The sequence below is a fragment of the Pleurodeles waltl genome, chromosome 1_1 (genome assembly GCF_031143425.1).
Source record: "Pleurodeles waltl isolate 20211129_DDA chromosome 1_1, aPleWal1.hap1.20221129, whole genome shotgun sequence".
Taxonomy (NCBI): Eukaryota; Metazoa; Chordata; class Amphibia; order Caudata; family Salamandridae; genus Pleurodeles; species Pleurodeles waltl.
Window position 1 is genome coordinate 212250767 of NC_090436.1, and position 14237 is coordinate 212265003.

Here is a 14237-nt window from a genome sequence, read left to right on the forward strand (position 1 = left end):
GAATCACACTATCTGCTCAACATCACTTAATCTCCCTGTGGGTATAAAAAATGAATATGTCCTTGTGTAATGTAGCTGATACTCACCTACATCCTCCAATATCTTCAAATTTAAAATGAAACAAGTAAATAAATAAACAAGCATTTGCAATGCAATGGGTCTCGCGTTTGCTCGTGTTAGAGCTGATAGCGTTGTAAACTCCTAAACCGACTTTCCATTGGTAATGAAACTTATTGGCAAAAGTGCATTTATGTACGTAACCGGAAAAAGTGCAATTAACTGTGTAACAAGGCCGATATTATGTAAGGCGCTCAACTTCTGCCAAGCGAGATCGCGCTGTGAAAATAGAGAAAAAGTAGTCCTCAAGCGGGACAGAAAACAGCGAGCCTCGCATGTTTTCTGTACTTGGTCGATGCGCTCAAAGAGGGCTATCCACTGGAAAAGGCATGACATATGCATGCCTTCCAGTAATGAAATCAAGCAGCTTCTATGAAGCAAGCCCACAAGCCAATGACAGACACTGACGTGACGTGGACAGGGCTCCGAGCCCTTTCTAATTACTAAAGCGTCTCGCTTAGCAAAACGCATGCGCAAGCGCATGCGACGCAGGCTCGACCCTAAAAATGGACGTGGGCAGGCTGAACACAAGTGCTTACTGACAAACACCAGAGGCAGGAAACAAAAAAAAAGAGCCCCTCCAAACAACAGAAAAACAATTAAGGCATAAGAAAACTGTACTTGGGTGGTGCTCCTCAGCCAAAAACAGAGGTGAGGTATGGACTGAGCAAACCAGTTAGGAGGCTGCAAAGAAGAGTAGCACTGCCATCAACTTATGGTAATGCAGCAGGTGGGATCAAAGTCTTTTACTCAATACAACAGCTCTTGCATACAGTGCATGTGTGCTGCCTAGGCTCGACCTAAAAACGAGGAGAAATAAAGATATTTCTCCTTGTTGTGCCTCCCCTGGGAAGGCATAGGATTTTGATGCATTCCCAGATTTGCAGATTCTTTTCAATCAGGGAATGCGTCAAAACCCATGGGTGTTCCATGGGACAACCCACCACAATGCCCATGGAACGCCTCCTGACACAGTGTAAGGCAATGCAGCAACTTGTACTGTGTTGCCTTGCACCATATATACAAGGCCATGAAAAGCCACGCAAAGTGGCTTTGCGTGGCCTTCTAAATATGGGCCTGCACAATGGGCTGCTGGTGCGTCACAGAAAGTGAGTCACCGGCGGCGCACAGAGTTTATCAATAAGCCCCAGGGTTTTGTGTGAAAAAGGCATGGGTGGTTGCATGGGAACGCCCCTGTACCACCCATGTAATGTCTGCTTGGCGTTACGTAATGGAAAGCAGTGCTTCACACTGCTTTGTCTTCATTTTAGGGTACTTTCCAGCACAAGACAAGTTTTGCCCCTTGCAGAGAGTATCGTGGAGTACTGTGTCTCAGAGTGCAGTGTTGTAGAGTGCAAAATCTTAGTAAATCTTCCTACAGATTTAAGTCAACACTCAAAAAATACCTAAGTAAAATTAAACAGTGTGTTTCATTGCTTTTATGGAAAGTGTTTATTGTATTTGCATGCCAGGATAAAGCTTACAACAGTGAAAATCTTGAGCAAAAATAAATAGAAGAAGAATGCTTGTTACATATTTCTTTATTTTTATTCCCTCTAGATCTGATCTGAGTAGTTTTCTGAAGCTTATGGTTCACTTTGCAAGCCAGTGCAATATCCTGCTGAACCAGTCCCACATTTTCGACTCCCTCCGGGCTGAGAAATACGACATCGTTGTAGTTGACAGCTTTAACCCCTGCTGTTTCCTGTTTGTAGAAAAACTAGGGTTACCTTTCGTTTCTTTCTTTCCTTCAATATTTGCAGATGCCCCAAAAATGGGAATCCCGAGTCCCCTGTCGTACGTTCCAGTGTACCAGTCGCGTTTAACAGATCGCATGGACTTCTGGGAGCGTATGAAGAACGCCTTCATGTATGTTACCTCAAAAATAGTCGATCATCAAGTACACAAAATATTTGACAGAGTTCTTGAAGACCAGTTCGAGGAAGGCGCTAGACCAGTTTTTTCTGAGCTCTACCAAAAAACAGAACTCTGGATCTATAACACAGATTTTTCCATTGAATTTGCGCGCCCTCTTCTTCCAAACACCATTTATATTGGAGGGATACTGGCAAGGCCTGCAAAACCAGTTTCTCAGGTGAGTTAGCTGCATATTTGCTTTACTGTGTACTTTTCCTTGTAGAATTCGGCAGATATACCAAAACCTATTAGACAACAATTGCATTATCAGATTACAGAAAGTATGCATTATGATGTCCTTCCATTTATTTCATATTTTTTTGTATATTAATTTCTATGAGGGTAGCTGATTAAAAACTATTAATGAGCCCTTTGTCTCTGACAGTCAAAGTTGTATTATTAGCCGATTGCTCAGACGCTTGCAGTACAAACAATATTTCCTTATCTCTTTATTTATTCAGTTTTTGTAGCACAATTTGTAAATTGAGTTCTAGATGTCTGTAGCTCTATGAAGGCAAAAATGTTGGTGATATTTTAAGAACAAATAAGCCTTCATTACAACCCTGGCAGTAAATGCCGCCTACCGCCGTGCTGACGGCCGCCAACATACCGTGACCGCGGCGGTAATCCACCATGGGTATCATGACCCACACATAGAATACTGCCACAATATAGACACCCACACAAGTCCGCCAGACCAAAGGTCATTGCTAAACTGCTGATAGCAAAACCCACACCATTACGCCAACAGGAATACGCCCACAGTATCACGACCCATGAATCAACACAGCGGTATTTCAACCGCGGGAAACCATTGGTGGTACACACCGCTGCGCTCAAAATACACACAAACTTAAAAAACTACACCACATTGGACAATTCAAAATACACACACCTGACACACATACACACACCACACCCAAACCACTATACACACCCACATTACCCACAACCCCTTACAACGAAACAAAAGATAGCTAACTGAGAGAGACAAGCCAGGAGCACCCACTCAATCAGAGGCACAGAACACCATCACCCATGCACCATTCATGCACATCAAAGCATACACAACAAAACATCACCCCACACATCACCCCACACATTCTCACACATATCACTCACACTACATCCATGGCACCCCAAAGACACCCCAGGTTTTCAGAGGAGAAGCTAAGGGTCATGGTGGAGGAAATCATCTGGTTAGAGCCACAGCTATTCGGATCACAGGTGCAGCAGACGTCCATTGCAAGGAAGATAGAGCTATGGCGGAGAGTCGTGGACGGGGTCAATGCCATGGGACAGCACCCAAGACCCAGGGATGACATCAGGAAGAGGTGGAATGACCTACTGGGGAAGGTGCGTTCCGTGGTATCAAGACACCAGGTAGCAGTACAGAGGACTGGTGGTGGCCCCCCACCTCCTCCCCCACAACTAACAACATGGGAGGAGCAAGTCTTGACGATCATGCATCTTGAGGGCCTTGCAGAAGTAGCAGGAGGAATGGGTTCTGGTAAGGCAAATCTTAACTACTTCATCCCCCCCACCCTACCTGCATGCCATCACAAACTCCTACCCCTACTCTCACCCCCAGCACAACCCACCCATCCCAATACGAAGCCCTGCATGCAACACCAATGCATGGACACCCATCACGGACCTGCATGGACGCCCATCACCCCAGCATGCCCAATAGAGAGACTAACCCAGACCATAAAATCACCACTCACACAAGGCCAAGCCGACAGGGACATCATAATCATAGAGGGAAACACACCCATGAACAAGATGGCACACGCAGATACATTAACAATGCTTTTACATCCCCACAGGACCCCTACCCAACGTCACCGGAGAGGAGGTGCCAGCTACATCCAGCCCACCCCAGAAGAGGCCCACAAAGATGACAGAAGCTCTGCACGTCTGGATCAGGATGGCCAACCTGGCCCTTCAGGGACCGCTGGACAGTCGGTTCCCCTGCCACAGTCCCAACCCACCACAGCACCCACCCAGCGGGCCCATGCCACTGTCCCCAGGACACGTCAATCAGCAATGTGTCCACCACTACAGGGACCCCAGGCAACCCCACAAACACAGGACGAACAGGGACCTGGGGTCAGTGGCAGTGGGCACACGGTTCAGGGGACAGAGGCACAGGACAACTGGGAAGCTGGAAGGACTGCTGTGCGACAGGGGGAGGACAGGCCCAAGGAACCGACCCTCCACGAGGCACTCTCAAACATCCTGGGAGCGTACCACCATTCACAGGAGACCATGGGCCAGGTACTGGCCAAGTTACAGGAGACCCAGCGGCTGCAGGAGGGACAGTACCTGGGGATCAGGGAGGACCTAACAAAAATATACACCATCATGGTCACCATTGCAGGGGTGCTGGCTGACATGGGCAAGACCATGAGGGAGGCAGTGGCACAACACAGGGCGCCTGACACTAGCCAATCCGAGGAACAGCCTTCCACCTCCTCCGGCACTAGTGTACAGGAAGCCCCGCCACAGGACCAACAGGCCACCAGCACCCCCACCCCCTGCAGAAGGAGAACCACCCCGAAAACAGTCCCTGCGATCCAGGCAGAAGCCAGAGAACATTGCCAAGACCCCAGGAAATAGGACTCTCCTGATTGTCACCCTTCTGTCCCACTCTGTTACCCTGTCCACCTTGAACTGCCATTGCTCCCCTTCCTATGCCACATTGGACTATGCACTTGTGATACCAAGAGACGGGACTCTAACTGGGCATTCCTCCACCATCACCCCAGCCCGTTGCACATACCACTATACTTATTGGCACAAAAAAAAACACCCAAGAAACAAATACCATACTGGAGTCATTGTAATGAATCTCAAATGTATTAGTACAACATTATCAAAGCATTGTAAAGTATATGTTCAGTGAAATATACTAAAGGATGACCTTTGATAGGCAGCAGTACATATAGCAGGAGCCAGAATGGGGCACACAGATCTGAAAATAGAGAATCCAAAGGGAACAGTCAGTGTCCATAGACAGAGGGCAACAGGCTGCCATATACAATGTCCAAAGGATTACTGAAATGTTAAGTTGAGTTACAGTCTCTTACCTGTGTGTCACTGGAAATACTGCTGGATAATGTTTGTTCTTTTGTCCACATCTTCTTCATCTGCCTCCTCTTCCTCACTGTCCACAGGCTCCACAGCTGCCACAAGACCATCTCCAGGCTCATCCTCCTGCAGAAAAGGGACCTGATGTCTCAAGGCCAGGTTGTGCAACATGCAGCGATGATCTGGCACACCTTCTTGGGTGAGTAGTACAGGGATCCACCAGTCAGATGGAGGCACCTGAACCTAACCTTCAGGAAGCTGAAAGTTCCCTCAATAATTCTCCTTGTACACCCAACTGCCTCATTGTAACGTTCCTCTGCCGTTGTCCTGGCATTCCTCACTGGGGTCAGTAGCCATGAGAGGTTGGGGTAACCAGAGTCACCTGTAAACATCGAAGGACAACTGTTAGACACACACTAACCCTTAGGGACAACCCCATACCCAGACACCTACTTATACTGTGTGAGGACCTTGGGCTCACCTATTAGCCACACCCGGTGCCTCTGGAGTTGGCCCATCACATATTGGATGCTGCTATTCCTCAAGATATAGGCGTCATGCACAGAGCCAGGATATTTGGCATTAACATGGGAGATGTACTGGTCCGCCAAACACACCATCTGCACATTCATCGAGTGAAGGCTTTTTCTATTCCTGTAAACCTGTTCATTTCTCCGGGGGGGACAAATGCCACATGTGTACCATCAGTGGCACCATTGATGTTGGGGATATGTCCCAGGGCATAAAAGTCAGCTTTCACTGTGACCAATTCATCCACCTGGGGGAACACAATGTAGCTGCGCATGTGTTTCAGCAGGGCAGACAACACTCTGGCAACACATTGGAGAACATTGGCTTAGACATCCCCGATGCCATGACCACTGTAGTTTGAAAGGAACCACTTGTCAGGAAATGGAGCACTTTCAGGACCTGCACTAGAGGGGGGATTCCTGGGGGCTGGCAGATAGCTGGCTTCAGGTCTGGCTCTAATTGAGCACACAGTTCTTGGATTGTGGCACAATCAAGTCTGTATGTGATGATAATGTGTCTGTCCTCCATTGTCGACAGGTCCACCAGGGGTCTGTACACCGGAGGATGCCGCCATCTCATAATCTGGCTTAGCAGTTGTAGCCTATGGAGGAGAACGGTGAGCAGAAGGTCATATTTCCACATAGATTGCACTACCTTTGCTGAATTTACGTCACAGAAGCAGTATGTGAAGTCGAGAGTCAATTGATGTGCCAATGTCTGCTGTGACACAGTTAGGTGCCATGCCAAGTGCCCCCCTGAAATGGTGGCTGCCTGACCTGTGAGGAGGGACAAGTGGAAATGAGGTAAGTGCGCCGTCGTTGCGTGCTGTCGCGGTAGGTGGTCGATGACCGCCGCGCAACTTTGCATTGGTTATCGTTGGGTCCTGTGGGTTGCAGGAGCCAATGGCGATGTACGCCTGTGGTGACGGTACGCACCACCGCAGACTTCACCACAATTTTCTAACTATTCACTCACTTGCTACCTGACTGTAAACAGGAGAGGACCTACACTGCTAGTGCTGCTGTGACCTGAGTGTGGAAGCGACAATGGCTAGAGTGTCTGGGGAAAGGGCCTCTGCCTTCACTGCGGAGGAGTTGGAGAAACTGGTGGATGGGGTCCTACCCCAGTACACATTACTCTACGGTCCTCCAGACAAACAGGTGAGTACACTGTGAGCATGATGTGTGGGCAATGCATGTTTGGAGTGGTGTGAATGTAAGCCACATGTTGGGGGGTGCTGAGGCGTCCTGGCCTGAGTGCTGCATGAGAGGTTGTCAGTGTACGTGCATCAGGGCATGGTTGGGAACTGGTGGGCAATGAGTATGCCAGTCCAGACAGGTGAGTAATTTCCTTTTCTGCTGTCTTTTCCCTCCAGGTCAGTGCCCACCAGAAAAAGGGTATTTGGTGTGCCGTCGCCAAGGAGGTGTGGACCCTGGAGGTCTACCACAGCGGAGCACCCACTGCCGCAAGAGATGGGAGGACCTGCGCCGCAGGACCAAGAAAAAAGCGGTGGCCCAGCTGGGGCTGGCCTCCCAACGTGGAAGGGGTGCCCCTCGCACCATGACCCCCCTGATGTTCGGCATCCTGGCGGTGGCCAACTGGAGTTGGATGGGTGCTTGAGGGCATCAGAGCAGCCACAAGGGGGTGAGTACAGATTCAGAAAGATGACTTTGCGCACTTTAGGAGCTAGCTGGGTGGGAGATGTGGGCTGTGGGAGCCCCTTGGCCAGGGCAATCATGGCAGGGTAGGTCCCTTGTGTGCAGGCTCTGAAGCACTCCTACCCCAATGGTACCACTGGGCAGGTGTGCAGATGCTGGCATTAGGCATTGTTCCCTATTGGCTGGTGACTCGCTTAGTGACTGGTTGGGCATGGCCTAGTGCATAGGTCAGCTCACTGTGTGTTGTGTACGCCAACGGTAGTGTTGTTGCTGGCATTGACCAAGTGTATCCTCTGTCTCTCCACCCCCCTGTTGTTGGGGTGGGCACAGATGTGTCCACCACCTCCAGGGAGCTTCCTTCGGAGGAAGAGTCATTGTCAGTGGTCTCCCCTCCTGTCGCTGTCGTGGAGCTCCCCTCGTCCTCCGTCCCTCAAAAAGGGGGGGGGAAACAGACCCTCTCCATCTTCCCGTCCCAGTGTGCCTAAAAAGATTTCCTGGCAAACATTGACCTCTTCCCTACGCCTCCTCCCCCGTCCTTCCCCTCGGGCTAGGGTGTCAAGCTCCCAGGCCAGCACCTCAGCCACCAATTCGGCATCCGCTGTAGTACCTGCAAGTCCTAGAGGATCAAAGGGGGTACCCATCAGGGCAGCCAGTGTGCCACCGACCCCTGCAAAGGAACAACCCATTCCTCCACCTGCCAAGGTGAAAAAGGGGCCAGCATGCAGCACGGCCAAGAAGCACGACCCACCCAGCAAGGCCTCCTCCAAAACTCAAGCTGCCAGTGCCATTGTCCCAACAGCATCTGCCAAGGTGGGGAAGGGGAAGAAAACCCAAGGCAAGGCACTTCGGGCCTCGGAGGCTCCAGGTGAGGGACTGGTGCCCACCATCAGTACCGACAGCCCCTCAACCTGTACTGCGGAGAGCACCGCCGCAGGCACCGTCACCTGCACCGCCATCTGCCCCGCCACCTGCACCGCCATCTGCCCCGCACCACCACCTGCACCGCCACTGTCACAACAACTGTCAGCAGCATCATCCCCAGTGAGCAGCCGTCCGAGGCTGCAGGAGACGGTCTGGTGTCTCCCTCCACCACTACCAGCACCTGCACCACGGCCAGTACTGGCAGCATCCCCGCCGCATACACTGCCGCAAGCACCGCCACCCTCACTGCCATCTGCACTGCCACATGCCCAGCCAGTGCCACTAAAACTGTCAGCAGCAACATTCCCAGTAGGCAGCAGTCCGGGACTGCAGGAGGCGGCCTGGACGCTCCCTCCACCACTTGAAGCACCCCCACCAGCACCCGAACTACCAGCAGTTTGTATCCTTAGTCGCCGCAGGATGGAGTCTGGCTCCGCCTCCATGGAGTATCATACTACCTGTTCCCTGCACATCTCGTGCCTCATACACCCAGGTGAGGGAATGGGAACTGCCACAACCCAGGTGCAACATCCTTGGCACAAGGCCCCCTCCAGAACCAGTGGAGAAATGCATCCACTATCACTTCCCTTGGCAGGATGAAACAGACTGGGCACAAGGCCCCTTCCAGAACCAGTGGAGAAATGTATCCGCTATCACTTTCCTTGGCAGGATGAAGCAGAATGGGCACAGTGCCCCCTCCAGAGCCAGTGGAGAAATGCATCCACTATCACTTTCCTTGGCAGGATGAAGCAGACTGGGCACAAGGCCCTCTCCAGAACCAGTGGATGGGCACAAGGCCCCCTCCAGACCCAGTGGAGAAATGCATCCACTATCACTTTCGTTGGCAGGATGAAGCACACTGGACACAATGCCCCATCCAGAACCAGTGGAAGAAGCCACCCACTTGAGAGACTGTGGCTTTCAACTCCCCAGGAGCAAGCAGTGGGCAAACCACCCACTTGAGAGACTGTTGCTTTCAACTCCCCAGCACCAAGCAGTGGGCAAACCACCCACTTGGGAGACGGTGGCTTTGCACTCCCCAGGACCAAGCAGTGGGCAAACCACCCACTTGAGAGAATGTGGCTTTCAACTCTCCAGGAGCAAGCAGTGGGCAACCCACCCACTAGAGAGACTGTGGCTTTGCACTTCCCAGGACCAAGCAGTGGGCAAACCACCCACTTGAGAGACTGTGGCTTTGCATGCCCCAGGACCAAGCAGTGGGCAAACTACCCACTTGAGAGACTGTGGCTTTGCACTCCCCAGGACATCACTGTGGGCATGCTGTCCCCTCCAGGAGCAGTGGCGTAGTACCATCTTCCGGCTGAGGTGCCCCCCCTCCTGAGGTTCCTGTGTGTTTTCGACCTGATGCCCTTGCAGTGTTCTCTCCATTTTGAGGCAGGAGTCAAGTGTGGGCTTCGCCCATGAATTTTTTGCCCACTGGGCCATGAACATTTGCAAAGAACAGTGTACGGCCTTCTGTACATATTGTAAATATTTGTATATACTGTCTTTTCCAATCGTTACCTTTATCTGCATATTTCAATATATCACTATTTGCACTCAATTCCTTTTGTCCTTGTGTTCTTCCAGGGGTTACGGGGTGTAAATGTACTGTTGCTGCATGTGTTTGTGTGTATGGTGTTGTGGGTGGGGGTGGGGGTGTTGCGTGTTGCATGTGTGTTTCACTTTCTTTTTCCTCCCCCTGTCCCCTGTCTACTAGGTGCTGTACTCACCGTAGTCGTCGCCGCTGCCGTCTTTGGTGTTCCTGGTGTATTAGCAGATACACCAGCATAGCAGGAACTGCAGTCTGGGCTTCATGGCGTCCTGGTTCTTCGTTGAGTGTTGAGAGGTGAATGGTTTCCCTTCAAAGTCCTGTTTCCACCGAGCTTTTGATGGCATTGGTACCGCCCCGGAAAAGCCGGCGGATTAGTGGGTTGTGATAGGGTAGGCGGTACATTGTTTTCCGCCTGTCTGTTGGCAGTTACCACCGCAGGGTTTGTTGCTACCGCCATGGCGGTCGGAGTGTTAAAGTGGCTGTCTGTGTTGGTGGTTTCCGCCGTGGTCGTGATCCCATTTTCTTTACCCCCACCCTGTTGGCGGTATTACTGCCGCTTTAACACTGTCCGCCAGGGTTGTAATGAGGGCCATAGGCTTTTAATTTTCTCCTAAATTTTAATAGATGCCCAGGTGAAGAAAATCAATTCTCATTACACAAAACAAACCCCTAACAAACCTGAGGCATAAATCTACATTAATTATCAGTATTTGGAGGTAATACGAAGTATAATGACCTACATGTAAGTACTGTAATACTGATTTATAGACAGAGTCACTTTCCTTTACACCAAAAAACTGAAACACATCATTTAGCATACAGAGTGGCAACTATTCCTTTTCAGGGATACCATGGTGCTTCACATGTTAGTTCAAAGAGGCTGACTGGAAACACAGTATTACAGAGGAAATGAAAAGGTGGATTAGCAAAATGATTACTCAAAGTACTGTGGGAGACCCGAGCCGTTACTATACACCTTCAGTTTACACAATGCACGGGCAAAGAGTTGAGGAGCTGTGAGCAGTGAGAATGATGAAAGTCAGGGAATCAGGTGTGATGAAGTTCGGACCTGGTACTTCCCGTAACATGATTGTCATCCCAACCAGAGTCTATTGAGCCAGGATGAACTAACGCCTTGTGACCAGAGATTCAAAAGATAACATAGTGGTTTGATGGGGGCGGCATGTCATAGCTGATGCTGTGGTTCTTTTTTTTCTGGATGTTTGAGGCCTGTACTTTCTGAGTCACTTATGGATGCAAGATGCCATCCAAAGCGGATTCTGAAGATCTAAGAGAAACAAAAAGAGAATCAAATACACATTCTCAGCCAAGACTGAGAGGCTAACAGGTACTTAGAGGGCTCTTACAACCTGCACAGAAAGAATGGGAGAAATGAGAATGACAGCTGACATTTTGGACAGAACAGGTTGGTGTCATTGTACTCACTTGTTTATTTAGGACTGTGCCATTCCAGCCCTTCTGTACCCAGAAAACACAAATGGAACACCTTGAAAAATTGGCCTGGGCATCTTATAATCGGCTCCTTAGGACTTTTACAGGGCGTAGAAGAGGGACGCATGCACTGTAGTTTTTGCCTTTCTGCTTGCTGAGATTACCTCCTGAACTCCCACTGTCACTAGAGGTTCTGAAGTGCTCTGTACTCAGAACCAATGGCCTTGAAAGGAAGAACCATGAGACACAATTATTACTGTAGAGTGTGGGATGCAAAAAAAGAGAGAGAGAGAGAGAGAAAGAGAGAGAGAGAGAGAGAGAGAGAGAGAGAGAGAGTTATTTCAAGTTGGCACAGCCAAGAAAGGTGCCTGTCTTGAATGTTTCATATTTCTTCACCGCTGCACAGTGACTAAACTGACATGTAAATTACATTAGAACATTGGAATGTTGGGAGCTCCATTGCAGACAATGGAGTGCTCCAGGCTTTTACAAGCTGGAACAAGCCCTGTGCGCCAACATTACAATGTTTTCTTTGTTCACAGCAACAGCTGTGAACAAAGCCTCACTGAGCCTGAGGGGATTTTAATCCCCTCGGGAGACATGAGGAATTTGTTTTATTAAATAGAACATTCTGCCTTCTAGTGGCAGAATGTTCTAATTGCCTTAGAACCCGCCGTAGTGGGCTCTACCGGCCATCAAGGTCCTCTCCCTTGTTAAAGGCTTTAATGCGGGAGCGGGCCTTTAATGGCCGGTAGAGCCCGCTACAAGGGTTCTGTGGCTATATTACGTGAGGGAAGAGCTGATCAGTAAGAAGCCAGAAGCTTCCCCATGGCACCCAGCCCTGGACCAAGGGTTACACAGCATGTAAGGTCCAAAATGTGGAAGTCACTAGTAGTTTTCGAGCACTGACATAGATATTGTTTGATCAGCCTATGTTCTTCGTTACAGGGTTCTTCAGTTCATAGTTTAGGGCAGTGATTCTTAACTCTTTGACTTCTCTGGACCCCCACTGAACCACCACTGAAGATGAGGGACTTTGGCTTAAGCAGTTTCAACGATTTGAATCTCAGACCAATGCACAAAAGACAGAAACAAGTATACTTAAACCAAATATGCAAATTATGGAATATTGTACTTAATGCACAAACAAAAAAATGCTAAGATCAAAATTTTAATTTTAATGGGAAGTTTGGGGGTTTTGAGAATGTATTTTCTTTTCTAAAAGTCAGAGCAATAGCATTATGCCAGAAACTTAAATCTTTTTGTCAGCACATACCAGTGCTTCAATTAAGGCCATCAGTTGTTCACATTATTATATAAATATATATGTATACACACATATTGTTTTTTCAGTGAATATGCATGCACACATATCTATACATATCGATTTATTTATTTATATATATATTCACAGAAAGAAATAAAGGTTAAAGTTACTATGTAGTTAGGTTAAATGCTCAGTAACAATGTAACGTTTTAAACTCTAAAACCACTGTAATTCAGTGGTTACAGTTATAGTCATCTCAATTAACTGTAACTCGTGCCCTAAGGTAACTAAAACTCACTCTCCTGCCATGCACAACCTTCTCATCAATAGTTTCATTGCAAATGTTGCAATGATAATATGGATGATGTCATAGAAGATGTCATGAATGATGTATTATGTGAGGTAATTAGCAGTGCAGGGCAAGGGTGCAAGTTAGAGTTCCCTTAGCGCATGAGTTATAGTTGCTTGAAATAACTGTAGCTGGTGAATTTCAGTGGTGTTTTAAGTTTAGAACGTTATGTTGTTACTGAACATTTCACCTAACTATAACTTTGTTTTTTTTGTGGATTTCTAGGGTTCCTTCAATGTAAAGTAATAGTCAGTTAACATGAGTAAATCTAATCTCCTGCTGTGCACATCCTTTGGCTGTGTACAGCGGGAGGTTGCCCCCTTGTCCCCTGCATGCAGACAACCCCTGAAACGATTGCTCCTTCACACAGGGAGCTGCATTTCTAACAGCTCCCTATGTGTGTGAGCAATGCTGGCTCCCTCACGAGGTGGAGAGCCGGCTGGGACTGTGGGGGCCTTGAGGCTCCCTGAGCAGTCCCCAGCAATGCACCCAGGTACTTCTGGCCTGGCCCCGGGAGGATGGCTTTCCAGAGGGCATATGTGGCCAGGGAGAGGGGCTGCATGCCACACTTCCACTTTAAAAAATGTATTTGTCCCCAAGAAGATGGTGGGCCCAGGGGCTCCATGCGGCCCTGCATACTATTTAAGTTATCCCCAGGGAGGTGGTGGTCCCCAGGGCATATGTAAGCCGCTGGAGAATGGTCCGCACGCCCCCCCATCCTTTAGTATTTTTAACACATCAGGGAGGTGGAAGTCCCTGGGGTGAAGTAGTCCATAGGAGGGGTGTCCGTGTGCCCCCCCCCCCCTAATTACAAAAAAGACCCAGGTAATTGTTGGTCCCCGGGGCTCAAAAGAGCCTCAGGAGGGAGGCCCTGTGAGCATGTGTGCGTGTGTGTATGTGAAATAAATGCATTACGTGGTCAAACTAAAACCGTGAACTGAAAATAATCATGCCATCGATCTATTAATATGAACGAATGCCCCAAGAGCCTTACCACGCATTGCTAGCCAGAAGCTTTAAGTAAGTCTAAAAGCGTCAGCCTTTTGATTAGTACTCTTGATCATCGTTCTATGTATCATGCAACAATGGATTTAGGCTACCACATTGATTTGTACGCTAGTTTCTTGATAGCTCTTGCAGTTTCTGACAATCTGAGAGCATAATACAATGGCATTGCTCTTTTAGTTCACAATATTTGCTTTGATCAGTTAACGTGTTGATTATACACACACACGCTCATAAGACAGCACAGTCTGTTGGCTCATTTGTTTTACACAGACACACATACGTTTGTTCCAAAATGTTCATTTTAATAGATGAATGGCATGATCATTTTCAGTTCACAGTTATACGGCACAAAAAATTCAGCCCCCATAA

At 48.8% G+C, this 14237-nt stretch overlaps 1 protein-coding gene across 1 annotated transcript in view; it reads left to right on the forward strand.

Moving 5' to 3' along the window:
* The window catches only part of LOC138282918 (UDP-glucuronosyltransferase 3A1-like), a 343288-nt gene that overhangs the window by 155487 nt on the left and 173564 nt on the right, over nucleotides 1–14237 (forward strand). The window contains exon 4 of the mRNA XM_069220954.1: nucleotides 1678–2212. Within this exon, the coding sequence (XP_069077055.1) occupies nucleotides 1678–2212 (535 nt within the window). The remainder of the gene's footprint in view (nucleotides 1–1677; nucleotides 2213–14237) is intronic.